Source organism: Podarcis raffonei, chromosome 14, assembly GCF_027172205.1.
Source record: "Podarcis raffonei isolate rPodRaf1 chromosome 14, rPodRaf1.pri, whole genome shotgun sequence".
NCBI lineage: Eukaryota > Metazoa > Chordata > Lepidosauria > Squamata > Lacertidae > Podarcis > Podarcis raffonei.
In genome coordinates this window covers 9,586,642-9,599,696 of record NC_070615.1, presented here as the reverse complement: position 1 = coordinate 9,599,696, position 13,055 = coordinate 9,586,642, and the positions used below count along the sequence as shown (strand labels likewise).

The window sequence follows — 13,055 nt, the reverse complement described above, 5'->3', positions numbered from 1 at the left end:
ATGCTACGTGAATAAGAAATTTTTTTTCTCTTTCCTGAATCTTCCAACATTCAGCTTCATTGGATGTTCATGAGTTCATCTACATCTATTTTATACATGCCATGCATACAGTAATTTTATAGACTTATATCATGTCACCTTGCCGACAAAGGTCCGTATAGTTCAGGGGTCAGCAATCTTTTTCAGCCATGGGCCGGTCCACCGTTCCTCAGATCTTGTGGGGGGCCGGACTATATTTTTTGGGGGGAAAGGAATGAATTCCTATGCCCCACAAATAACCCAGAGATGCATTTTAAATAAAAGCACATATTATACTCATGTAAAAACACCAGGCAGGCCCTGCATATAACATAGAGATGCATTTTAAATAAAAGGACACATTCTACTCATGTAAAAATATGCTGATTCCCGGACAGTCCGTGGGCCAGATTGAGAAGGCGATTGGGCCGTATCTGGTCCACAGGCCTTAGGTTGCTTACCCCTGGTATAGTTCAAGCTATGGTTTTCCCAGTAGTGATGTATGGAAGTGAGAGCTGGACAATAAAGAAGGCTGATTGCCAAAGAATTGATGCTTTTGAATTATGGTCCTGGAGGAAACTCTTGAGAGTCCCATGGACTGCAAGAAGATCAAACGTATCCATTCAGAAGGAAATCAGCCCTGTGTGCTCCCTGGAAGGACAGATCCTGAAGCTGAGGCTCCAAGACTTTGGCCACCTCATGAGAAGAGAAGACTCCTTGGAAAAGACCCTGATGTTGGGAAAGATGGAGGGCACAAGGAGAAGGGGACGACAGAGGACGAGGTGGTTGGACAGTGTTCTCGAAGCTACCAGCATGAGTTTGACCAAACTGCGGGAGGCAGTGGAAGACAGGAGGGCCTGGCATGCTCTGGTCCAGGGGGTCACGAAGAGTCGGACACAACTAAACAATAACAACAAATCATGTCACCCTTTACAGTGGTACCTCGGGTTAAGTACTTAATTCGTTCTGGAGGTCCGTTCTTAACCTGAAACTGTTCTTAACCTGAAGCACCACTTTAGCTAATGGGGCCTCCTGCTGCTGCTGGGCCGCCGAAGCACGATTTCTGTTCTCATCCTGAAGCAAAGTTCTTAACCCGAGGTAATATTTCTGGGTTAGCAGAGTGTGTAACCTGAAGCGTGTGTAACCTGAAGCATCTGTAACCCGAGGTACCACTGTAGTTGCTTTTTCTCTAAACTAAAAAGTCTCAAACGTTGCAACCTTTCCTCAAAGGGAACCCCATCTGTGCTATCAATTATTATTATTCTTATTATTCTTATTATTCTTATTATTAATTATTAATATGCCACAGGTTCTGAACAGGCATCATTCTTTATCTGAACCTGTGGAACATTAATAATAATAATAATAATAATTAAAAAAAACATCTTGCACTCTGGCCCTGGTTCAGTTGTTATCTTGTTGCCGCAGCGGCGCTTCTCCCATTTCTCGGAACTGGCCTGCCTTCCAAGCAACGGAAACTGAAAGTAAAATACAGTATACAAAAAAATAAAAATAATCGAGCGGCAGGAGTGCGCATGTGCTGGAAAGTCCCCGGGGCCTTTCAGCCAGCTTGCGCTGAGACATCTCCCCGGCTACTAGTGATGCGTGATCTGTGCGTTATTGTGATTGGTCAGCGAGGAGCGATTTCTGGGCGTGAAGTTCCCTCGGCCGAGTTCTGCCGTCTCAGTCGCCGAGTTTCGAGACTCCGAAGCGGACGCTGCGAGTCACCTTTTGCCATGGCGAAGGCTCTCATGCTGTCGTGCTTGGCGGTCGTGCTCCTGGTCGGTTTCCTGGAGGCCACTCCAAGTAAGTAAGGCTATGTTGCAGCCCGCCCAACCCTTTCCCTCTCCCGCTTCGGCTGTCTTGCAGGGGTAGACCTCGTGAACGGGTTAAGAGGCGCGCGTTCTCACGAGTAGCTTGACACGCGTTACCTCTCCCTGTGCCCACTGGCCCAAAATTTAGCACCGTGAAACTCGGTGGGTTTTAATAGCGTTGCACTGCTAAAGAATTAAAAGATCCATAGTGGCAGACGTGGAATACGTCAAGCAGGCTTTAGACTAAGAAACCTTGTGCTATCCTGAATTTGTTAAACCGCAGTTCTAAGTGTGTTTACTCTGAAATAAGGATGGCGACCTTGGCGAACAAACCTAATTACGCTTTCCCCCCTAAGTCCCACTGTGGTCCTACTCCTGTATAAGTTTTCCGCCTGAGCTTTTAAAGGTGCTACAGTGTTCCTTAGTGTTTGTGAACCTAAACATCATATTAAGCAAGCGCTTCGAACACAACTAGGTTTTTCATAGAATCCAAGAGTTAGAAGAGACCCTGAGGATCATCTAGTCTAACCCCCTTATGGGGATCGAACCTACAACCTGCATATGCCTGTATACCTAAGTACTGTATGTTTTTCCCCTAACCAACTGAGCTATGTTGTTTTACTTCTGAGTAAACACGTATAGGTTGTGTTGTTTTAGTTCATCCTGTTGGGTAATTGGGGTGATTAAAAGAGTTAAGAGTGCCTCCTTGATTATTTTGGGGGGTTTTTGTGGGGGGCCTAAAACATGTTTTGCCAAAGCTGATGGGGCAGAAGGAAGCAGCTGACCTGACTGAGTCAGTAGAAAACAATAAAGGCTCATGATGGCTTCCCTGCATCTGAGAAGCTTTTCGTCTTCCTTTGTGCTTCTAACTTCTTAAAACATCGTTGGTTCCTTTGTCACACTTCCGGCCCAAACCACAAGTACAGGGCTCCTAAGAAATGCTGTCTTAGCTCTAGAATGCAAAATGGGAGTTGACTCGAGAAGAGGGAGGGCGGAAGTATCTCTGTTCAGTGGGATTTTTTGGAGCTCAAGGTACCTTCTGATTCCAATGAGACATTAACATCCTGATAGAAGGGACACTTTTTGTTATGTGGTGCTGTCTTTGTAAGCTAAGCTTGAAGTGCTTCCTTCCCTGCCACCTCCTTCCTTTACTGTAGACTATAGGATTTTACAGCTGTTAAACTCAAGAGAATAGAATTTCTAAAATGTGAATTTAGGCAGTTTACAGGTAAATTCATGCACACACACCACAATCATTTTGTGGGGAAGGGAGAGTTCATATTCACTATCTCCCTAGGAGAAAGAAAGGGGGTATTTAAGCTAGCTAACACCCACCTCCTCCCAAAAGTTGCTGCCCTCTGTGCCCAATCTCGCCCCCACATAGTGACAGCACCTACATGATTCTCTCTTCCCCCAGCGATATTCCTCAGGAGAAGGAAGCCCACATGTGCTAACCCTTGTTTTGGGGGCCATTTCAATTCCCCCTACTGCTTTCCTGAAAATCTCCTTCCCGTTTTGGGTTTCCAGCGCATGTATGCGCAAAGGGTCAGCTTTAGAACTTTCTGGGGTCAAAAATGACGTGCCAGTACTTGTATGTTGATAAAAGTGTCATGGGTGCCATCACAAAATGGCTGCTGTGGGCAACGAGAGAGGGAGGGTTGGCCGTACTCTGCACCAGTGAGTACTGTCATAAAAAAGCCCTTGATAAGCTTGTGTTGAAAGCTGGAAATGCTGCCAGGGCAATAGTGGAAAACTTAAAAAGAGACTCACAGGGCCAAGCTACACAAGTCTCAGGAAGTCTGCCACAAGATCTCCCAGTGCTTTCATTTTTACTTAAAAGCAGCCAGTGCAGGAGTGCTTTAGATTGAGGCTCTGGCCTGACATTGTTTTCCCATCGCAGCACCCCTTTGAAGCCTCTGCCACAGAAGAACACACCTTGGTGTTTATTTCTACTGTACAGCTAATAGCAGTTTGAGGAGAGGATACTTGGACCAGAAAACACCCCCTTAGTCACTGCTGCTTTGATGAAACTTGAGCACACTCGCAGCTGCTTTTATGTCAAAATAATGGTGGGTTGTATCTAACAGCACTAAGTAACTTGTTCTGGTAGAGCAAAGATTAAGGGTACATCCGCACCTCAGTTTGCACCACCGCTTTCCCCCGGGGAAACCTGACCTTTAGTATCAAATTGGAACAAACGGCAGTCGTGTTTTCTGCAGATCACGGTTTGTTTGGATTTAGCACTAAAGAGTGGAAGTGGAAAGGCAGCGAGGCAAAGGAAAAACTGCTCAGATCTGTGCTTTATAGGCATGGGAGAAGTGGAAGTGTGCCTAAGCGCTTATGCTTGTGGATCTGAACTAAATCTGTCATGTGGGTTACTTCAACCCTCTGCAGTGGATTTGGGAAGGGTGTGCCATAGTGTGGGAATGGAGGGGAATTTGTGCAAGTGTAAATCCCTGCACTAATGGACCAAGTTCCTGGATACTACTTCCTGGTGCACTTTTGTCTCAGAGTAGACGGACAATTAGAAATCTTGTCCCTGAAATTGTCCTTCCACTCAGCAGCTGAAGCCGTTGTCTGAAAATGTAGGGGGGTGATCCATTGCACTTTGTGGCCTAGGGTTGAGGACAGGGTGTGTCTTACTCCTTGCCCCAAGCTGCTTTGCTTTTAAGTTTCCAGATGTGTAAAACATTCATCTGGAACACTGGGGAGGGCGGGGAGTGAAAGGCAGTGGCACGGAGGTGGCCAGCAGGGAAGGAGTTAAACACACACCAGAATGTTCCTTTAATTTCAGATACCTAAACAGTGGAGACTTACATTTATATCTGCTACTACTACTGTGGTGGAACTCAAGGTGGCGTATTAACATATAATTTATCCATTGCCCCTTGCTGGCTCATTTCCAGGGACTTTCTGACTAGTCATTGGCCTTTGACCAGTTCTGTTTTCATTACTATCACATGCAGCTAGAAAAGCAAGTGAAATGGCGTCTTGGTCTTTTATGAGTGCAGATCAAATGTTGCTTTCACTTTTTATTTCCCTTTTCTCCTAGTACGTACGCAGTAATCTTCTGGTTTTTCAGGCCCAGAACCTACTTTTAGGACATCTTTAGCCCCAAAACATGCATTTGGGGGGACCCTCTTTTTATTGTATATTAGTACACTGGTAGAGTGCTGTTGTGAACCACCTTTTGGTTAGGCTTCAACCCAGAAGGGGAAGATGAACGGCATAGAGCAGGAATAGGCAACTTGTGGCCCTCCATGTTTTGTTGGACTCCAGCTCCCATCAGCCCCAGCTAGCAATGGCTAGTGATCCAGGTGGATTGGAGTTGTAGTCCAACAAAATCTAGAGGACCAGAGATTTCACAGGTCTGGAGAAGGGCGGCAGGGCAGTTCTGCTTTGCATGCTGAACATTCTACATTCAATGCATGGCACCTCCAGGACAGGTAAGGCTAGAAAGACACTTGTATGTATCCACAGAAAGTCAAATACATGCAGGGGGCAGCAAATCACAGCAGCAGGCACCAGCAAAAAAAGTCACTATGTGGGGAAATCTGTTAAGCCAGCCAATGATTCTACACAGCTCCACCCTTATTTCAAGCATAGTGATATATCGTTAAACCGTGATGTTTAGATGTTGAAAACCAGGTATCACCTTGGACTAGTGGGCTCCTGTTCTATGTGCATGTAGCAAAATGGGCACATGGGCTATTTCAGTCTCTGACAGTACAGTGGTACCTCAGGTTAAGAACTTAATTTGTTCTGGAGGTCCATTCTTAACGAGAAACTGTTCTTAACCTGAAGCACCACTTTAGCTAATGGGGCCTGCCATGCTGCCGGAGCACGATTTCTGTTCTCATCCTGAAGCAAAGTTCTTAACCCAAGGTACTATTTCTGGGTTAGCAGAGTCTGTAACCCGAGGTACCACTGTATACATGCAGCTTCTTGTATGGAAGCAATGTCCAGGTAGGAAATTTATCTCCTAGGTCGGATATAGCCCTTGAGTGCACAGCTAATAAAGCATGGCAGATGATAACCTGTATTCCCTAAACCTTGTCTTTTTACCTCTTTCACCCATTCTTACAGGAACTCCCAACGTGCAAGTTTATTCCCGCTATCCTGTGGAGAAGGGCACAGAAAACATTGTGAATTGCTATGTGGACAACTTCCACCCTCCCAAAATCAACATCACAATTGAGAAGGGCGGGAAGCCACTTGATGTGAAACAGTCTGACCTTTCTTTTGATAAAACCTGGGCCTTCAATCGCCTTGTCTATGCCAAGGTCACTCCAGATGGGGAAGATGTTGCCTGCAGAGTGGAACACAGCACCCTTGCTGGACCAAAAGTTGTCAAATGGGGTGAGTATCTGCCACTGTAGTCTACTTTCTCTTCCCTTCTTGTCAAGTCTTGAAACATGAACAGCTGTTCTCTGCCATCTGTAGTCCCTCCAGAAAACACCCATCTTCAGATGACATTCACAGGCTAAGATTTGCATCTGTACGTTGCTACAAATTGTCATGAACAACTAGTCATCCTTTGCAAGAGCAGTAGACATTCATTGACCATAATCTTTCAGCAAGTTGCAAGAAATCTGTAGGCGCTTCAGATTAACACTGTCATAAAATATTGGACCAATTTATGTCCGAGAGACACTTACCTTGTTTTCTTCTTCTACAGAGCAAGAGTAATAACCAAATGACCCCTCAGCAGGAAAGGTAAGATATAGATGATTATTATTTAATTTAATCTTCACTTTTTACAAAAGTGTAGTTATTTATCAAAAATAACTAATGAATGATAATTTAATTTAAAGAAATACCTTTCCTTTCTCTCATAAGGGACAAATCAATCAATTTTGTATTGGACTAGTTATAAACTGTGGGTGAAAACAGATATAATATGAAAAGGAACTTGCACCTAATTCTTGAGCCATATCTTTTACTCCCAGCTGCAGTTACTGTGATGGATGTACCTGGCAGCGAATTGATCTTTGGTTTGGCCCACCATCTGCCCTACTTCACTATTCCAGTGGGCTTTTTGCCTTTATTTTTATTTTTAAAAATTAAATTGCTATCCACACATTTATTTGTCAGAGGGGGTTGGTTGGTTGGTCTTAATTGAGGAAATAGGGAAGCTTTTTTCAGATGGCCAAACTGCTCTAGAGATTGGGGGTAGGCAGGTTTGTGATATCTGAGGTACTAGCCAATCAGTGCCATGTAATGCCAGATTCTCCACAAATTTGCAAGACCATTTTTTTCCAGAACTTTGCCTTCGAGCGTCTTGCTATAACATAGCTTTACCCCTTGCGATGATACTTTGTGGAGAGATCAAAGACTATTGTCCCCTTTCCTCACATTGTTTAAAAATATGTCTTTATAGTGTGTGAGGGGGTATTGTATTGCTTTTGAATCTGTTTTTAGCTGTTCCATTACTGTACGTCACCTTGAAACTCATGAAAGGTGATTCATAAATGAATAGAATAGTTCTATTCAGCTAGCTTTTACTCAAGAGTGGACCCATTCAAATTCATGGAGCAAAGTTAGCCGTAGCTATTTCAGTGTAGCTACTCGGTGAGTTAAATAAAAAGCTGAATACAACACATTTTAATATATAATAATTATTTCAAAATGCTGGGGGTTCAAAAGCTTAACTTTAGGTGGGGAGCACAAGGCTTCTTCAGTGCTTCCATGTTAGGCATTTATAGTGTAATCCTAACCGTGTATACTCAGAAGTAAGTCCTGTTGAATTCAGTGGGACTTACTCTCAGGTAAAGAGTTCAGATTGGAGCCTTAGTGTGGAATTGCTGTGCTTTGTTTCTTCCCTTCGTACAAGGCATCCACACACCACCAGCACCCAGTCAGTCATAGCTGTTCTGTATTTTCTCCATGGCTCTCTTTCTCAAAGGGCCTAAAGCCCAACTTTTTTCAGGAGGAACAGAAGAGTAGCACAATATTCATCAGTGCAGATACCCTTTGATCCACTCTTCTGACTTTTATTCAAGAGTGGGGTTTGGACGTATACTAGGAAACTGAACCTATCGCAGCTCAGCACACATTTGTTAGCCACCTTGCTTTTGTAGTTGTTGTTTTAATGAATTGCTTATTGCTAAAATATTTTTTTTCTGGCTACAATCATAAGGAAGGAAAGGCGAAGCGCCACAACACCGTAGAATGCTGTGAGAATCTGAAATCTGTTGGGCAGAGTAAATGAGAACGTGGGAAGCCCTCAGAGCCCCAAACCTCTCTCTTAACTTCTGAGGTGCTGGGCGAACCCTCAAGTCTTTTAATCAGCATTCAGGTCAGGGGGAGCAACCACTGTGATGAATATCCTATGGAACATATTATACCCCCTTTGGGTGTAATGCAAAACTGAAAGCACCCTTTTAGTGAGTCATTCCATTGGTTCATCTAGCTCAGCATCGTTTACACTGACTGGCAGCAGTTCTCTAGGGGTCTTCCCCAGCCCTTCCAGGAAATGTCTGGGGTTGAACCTGGGGAATTCTGCAAGCAAAGCAAGGTGGCTATAACCCTATTCCCCCCCAACCATATGTATTCCTCTGTCCTCCCCATCCTGACCCACCACTGGTTGTACACAGCTAGTTTTCCCTTGCATCTCATGCTCTCCAGCTCAGACTCGGTCTTTTCTCGGGGAGAGGCACAATATAACTTCCTCTGCTGCTGCCCTCTCTCCCTCCTCCCCAACCACATTTCCTGTTTATTCAATAGGAGGAAGGAGGAGTATGGCAGGCAGCCATTTTGTTGTACTTCCCACAGCACATAATTTTCAGCCTGCCCATGTATACTAATACTAATAATAAATTAATAATAAGTTTATTATTTATATCCCGCCCATCTATCTGAGTTTCCCCAGCCACTCTAGGCAGCTTACAGCACATAAAAACTGGTAAAACATTAGACGTTAAACATTTCCTGATACAGGGTTGCCTTCAGATGTCTTCTAAAAGTCAGATAGTTGTATATTTCCTTGACATCTGATGGGAGGGCGACCCAGTGAGTTGGGTCGGCCATGCCACAGCATGGATGCCAGTACCAACCAACTCCTTTCAGTGTTGATTTTAAATGATTTACTTAAAAATACCTTTTATGTCACTGGCAACTGTATTGACAAATGACCAGAAACTGTTGGTGGGGTTTTTTGGGGGGGTGGGGGTGGCAGTTGCAAACTATTTTTTAAAAATCAGCATTGGTGGATTATAGCGTCATAATACAAATGATATTTTACTGTTATGGTGTGCTAACATTACACTACAGTCATACCTTGTTTTGCGTTTGCTTCATGATACATTTTTTTCAGGTTGTGTCCTGCGGCGACCCGGAAGTACCGGAAAGGGTTACTTCCGGGTTTCGCTGCTCGCGCATGCGCAGACACGTAAAATGACATCACACGCATGCACAGACACGGGTTGTGTACAGCTCATGTTGTGAACGGGACTCTGGAACAGATCCCGTTCGCAACCAGAGGTACCGCTGTATTCTATTTATATATACAGTTGCACACAGATAACCCTTAGCAATACGGAACAGACTGGTTTTTAAAAATGAATGCAAACCATAAAATGTACCCACCACAAGGGTTATATTGAATGTGTGCTGAACTTCCTATGGCCCCATCTACAACCACTGTGTCATTCCCTTGGGGGGGTATATGAAACCTACCATTTCCCACTGTAAAAAGGCCACTCCTTGTAGTTTGCGACAGAAGAGCAAAGCAGCCTTGCCCCACAGTTGTACAAAAAGGCATGATAAGAAGGGAACAGGAAAACAAATACATGCAAGGATGAATGTCCCCCCTAAAGTCCAACATCATTTTTATTTTATTATTTCATTTATATCCCACCTCCCTCCCCCTGCTGCCCAAGGAACACAAGGTAACATGCATTCTTTTCTGCCTCTGCTCCCATTTTATCCTCTGTCCTATGAGGTAGTTTAGGCTGGGATGATGATGATGATAATAATTTATTGTTTATACCCCACCCATCTGGCTGGGTTCCCCCAGCCTCTCTGGGCAGCTCCCAACAGAATATTAAAAACACGATAAAACATAAAACATTAAAAAACTTCCCTAAACAGGGCTGCCTTCAGATGTCTTCTAAAAGTCAGATATCTGCTTATTTCCTTGACATCTAATGGGAGGGCATTCCACAGGGCGGGTGCCGCCACCAAGAAGGCCCTCTGCATGGTGCCCTGTAATCTCACTTTTTGCAGTGAAGGAACCACCAGAAGGCCCTATGCCTAGCCCAATGTCACCCAGCAAGTCTCTTGGCTGATTTGGGAATTCGAACCCTGGACTGCCAGACCGTAGTCCAACACTCTAGCCACTACACCACATGCTCCTCAACCCTTCTGAAATCAGTACTGCCGCCTATATTGGGGGGGGGGGGGCTTGAGACTAAGAGAGAGAGGGGGTGACTTGGTCAAGGCCACCCAATGAGTTCCTGATGAACCAAGAGATTTCTGGATTTGCAGCTCAGCCCTTAGTTAGCTCTCCCAATACTTCTCACTGTTCAAAGTGCTCTTCTGCATATCTATCCTGCTTTCCCCTGCCACTAACAGGCAAGATTAGGTTGCAATAATGATGCTCAAGACCACATTGAGGTTAATTGTAGTTTGGCAGCATTTGATCCACTGTTGGATTTTTTCCCCACATGAGTCAGTATAAAAGTTGGTTTTATGTTTTTTCTCTCCAGGTCCAAAGAGCCTTCCTTTTTATTGCTCCTTGAACATTCTTCCTGTACTGTTCCTGCTTTTCTACTGATTATGTAGCTCTCTGGATAGTTTTCCATTATGAACCGCATACATCAAGACCTGCTGATGGGCTGTGCTTGAGACTTTGAAATGTATGGTGTGGGCTTTCATATATGTTGTCCACTGTAGGCAGACAATTGAAGATTGGCTTGGAAATCAGCATTTATTGTAACATCCAGTGATTTGCAGTGTGGCTTCATTAAAAAAAAAAGTAACCTTCTGTTGATTTTTCAAATACTTCTATCAGCAAAATCTTCCAGGATTTTTTTTTTTTAAATTATTCTTTATTGATTAAAAATTTACATATCTATACAAACATGTGCTATCTCTTTACATATGAAGAAAAAGAAAATTATGTAGAAAATAGAAAATTTCTAAAGGAACAAAAAAGAGGAAAAGAAAAAATAAATAACAAAGATACGAAGTCAAAAAAATCAAAAGAGGAAAAGACAAGACAACATTATTTACACAATAAAAGTGTTCATCAACACAATCCTTCCCATCCTTCTCATTATACTGTAGGAATTTGAATCTTTCCAAAAAGAAGCAAGTAGAAAGGCTTATGGGTTGCATCACGTACTAGTTGTACTTTGAATAGAGCCATTAAAGTTATTGGACTTGAGTAGCTTTGGTCCATTAATTTCAGTGGATCTATTCTGAGTATCCTATATATTTCACTTTTTTGCCTATGAATTAGTTTCTCATTTGGCCTGTCTGGAATGTAACTTGTAATGCTATTAGTATTGGCATTTATTAAACTCTTAATAAAGTACTTCTACCAAGATTTCCTTTTGTAACAGTTGGTGGCCTTGATTTATTGGTTTTCCAGGGCGCGTCCACGCATGTTTATTCATAAGTCCTATTATGTTAAACAGGCCTTATCCCTGGTAAGTGTAAACAGGATTACATACAAACATGTTCTAATCATAAGGATCTTCACAAACATGTTCTAATCATAAGGAGTGTTATATTTCCCTCTCATTACACAATTGCAGTTAAAAGCGAGCTTTAAGAATCAAAATAAGGAGAGAGATTGTAAATCACACTGCACTCCCTTCACAAAATAAGCCTCAAATTATATCTGTATCAGAACTCAAATCCCAATGTCTCAAAATACGTTGCATGACTTGGGGGTGGGGTGGGGTCCCAGATAACTTTGAGTCTGTGAAAAAGATCAGTAAAAGATGCTTGTTGCCCATATGTAGCAAGCTGTAACATTTTCTTAAAAAAATAAGAATTATTAAAACTAAACTAAAAGCAAACCACAGAGCTCAGAACAAAGCAAACTGTCTCACTGCTTTCTTGCCAGAGTTGCTTATAATAAATAATTTTGGGCCAGTAGAAGAGGGGAGCTGACCGCAGAGGATTAACTCGGGGGTTGGCAAGGTTTACTTTGCCTGGGCCAGTTCAATCCAGTGGAGATCCCTCCGTGGGCCGGATCACGGGTGTGTGTGAGCACCCGCGATTTCCTGCATCTGTGCAGATGCGATTTCCGGCACACGTGCAGACACAATTTCCGGTGCCACGGAAGCAAGTTGCTGTGCTGCGCCACTTTAGTGCAGTGTGCGGGGACTCGCCAGGCAGGCCGCTCGGTTTGGGGGTGGCTCGTGGGCCGGTTAAACGACCCCTGGGGGCCGCTTGTGGCCTGTGGGCCACAGGTTGCCAACCCCTGGATTAAGGCAGGACCAATCAGAAACGCTTTGATCTTCTTGAAGGGGCAAATGTGGGATGGGCAATGGATGGGATTTTTACCTTTTGCAATAGGCTGCATTCCAGAAACAGGTTTCTAAACACACCCCAAGCAAGAAGCTATATGCCCTTCTGAGTTCTCTCTGACAGGTCATTCCTTCTGTGAAAGAATAAATGATTGCAAATCTAACATTAGAAATGACAGCGTTCAAAAGCAAGTAGGGGAACATTTCTACCTTCCAGGAGACTCTATATGATCTATAAGTAGCCACCCTAAGGACATAGGGAACATCAAAGGAAGACTGCAATGTGAAATTGCTGTGTGCTTGTGTATATATACACCCATTACTCAGGATCATCTGATGAACTAGACTGTAGGTTATTATACCATAATAAATTAGCCTTTAAGGTGTCATAAGACTCGTCGTTTTAACACACCATATAACCCACAAAAGCATATTCTGGGCCAACATCCACAGTTCCAGAGTGGAGAGGGAATCAAACTGATGGTAAACAACTGATTTTACCAAGATTATAAATGTTTTTCAAACACCTTATCACATGCAAGGCAAAAGTGGATTTTTTTCTGTATTCAAACTAGAGGAGAAGCATACATCAGTAATTAGTGACCATGGATACCATGTGAGAGAGATTTCTGGTTATACGGCATAAAGGAATTGGACAGCAATGCTGAGGAAAGAATGAAAACAGGCCTGTTTTGATGGAAGTTAAGCTTTGATCTCATCTGGAGAGCCTGATGGCTGGATC

General features: G+C 43.4%; 1 protein-coding gene across 2 annotated transcripts; it reads left to right on the top strand.

Moving 5' to 3' along the window:
- The first annotated feature begins 1,668 nt into the window (after positions 1-1,668).
- Positions 1,669-10,753, top strand: B2M (beta-2-microglobulin). 2 transcript variants are annotated; one of them, XM_053365084.1, is made up of 4 exons: positions 1,672-1,824; positions 5,919-6,191; positions 6,511-6,548; positions 10,541-10,753. In XM_053365084.1, the coding sequence occupies exons 1-3, from the start codon at positions 1,755-1,757 to the stop codon at positions 6,519-6,521; spliced, it is 354 nt and encodes a 117-aa protein (XP_053221059.1). In that variant the 5' UTR covers positions 1,672-1,754; the 3' UTR covers positions 6,522-6,548; positions 10,541-10,753. The 2 variants fall into 2 exon arrangements, with proteins under 2 accessions (XP_053221058.1, XP_053221059.1); XM_053365083.1 differs by lacking the exons at positions 6,511-6,548; positions 10,541-10,753 and having other exon boundaries at positions 1,669-1,824; positions 5,919-6,226.
- Positions 10,754-13,055: the final 2,302 nt, after the last annotated feature.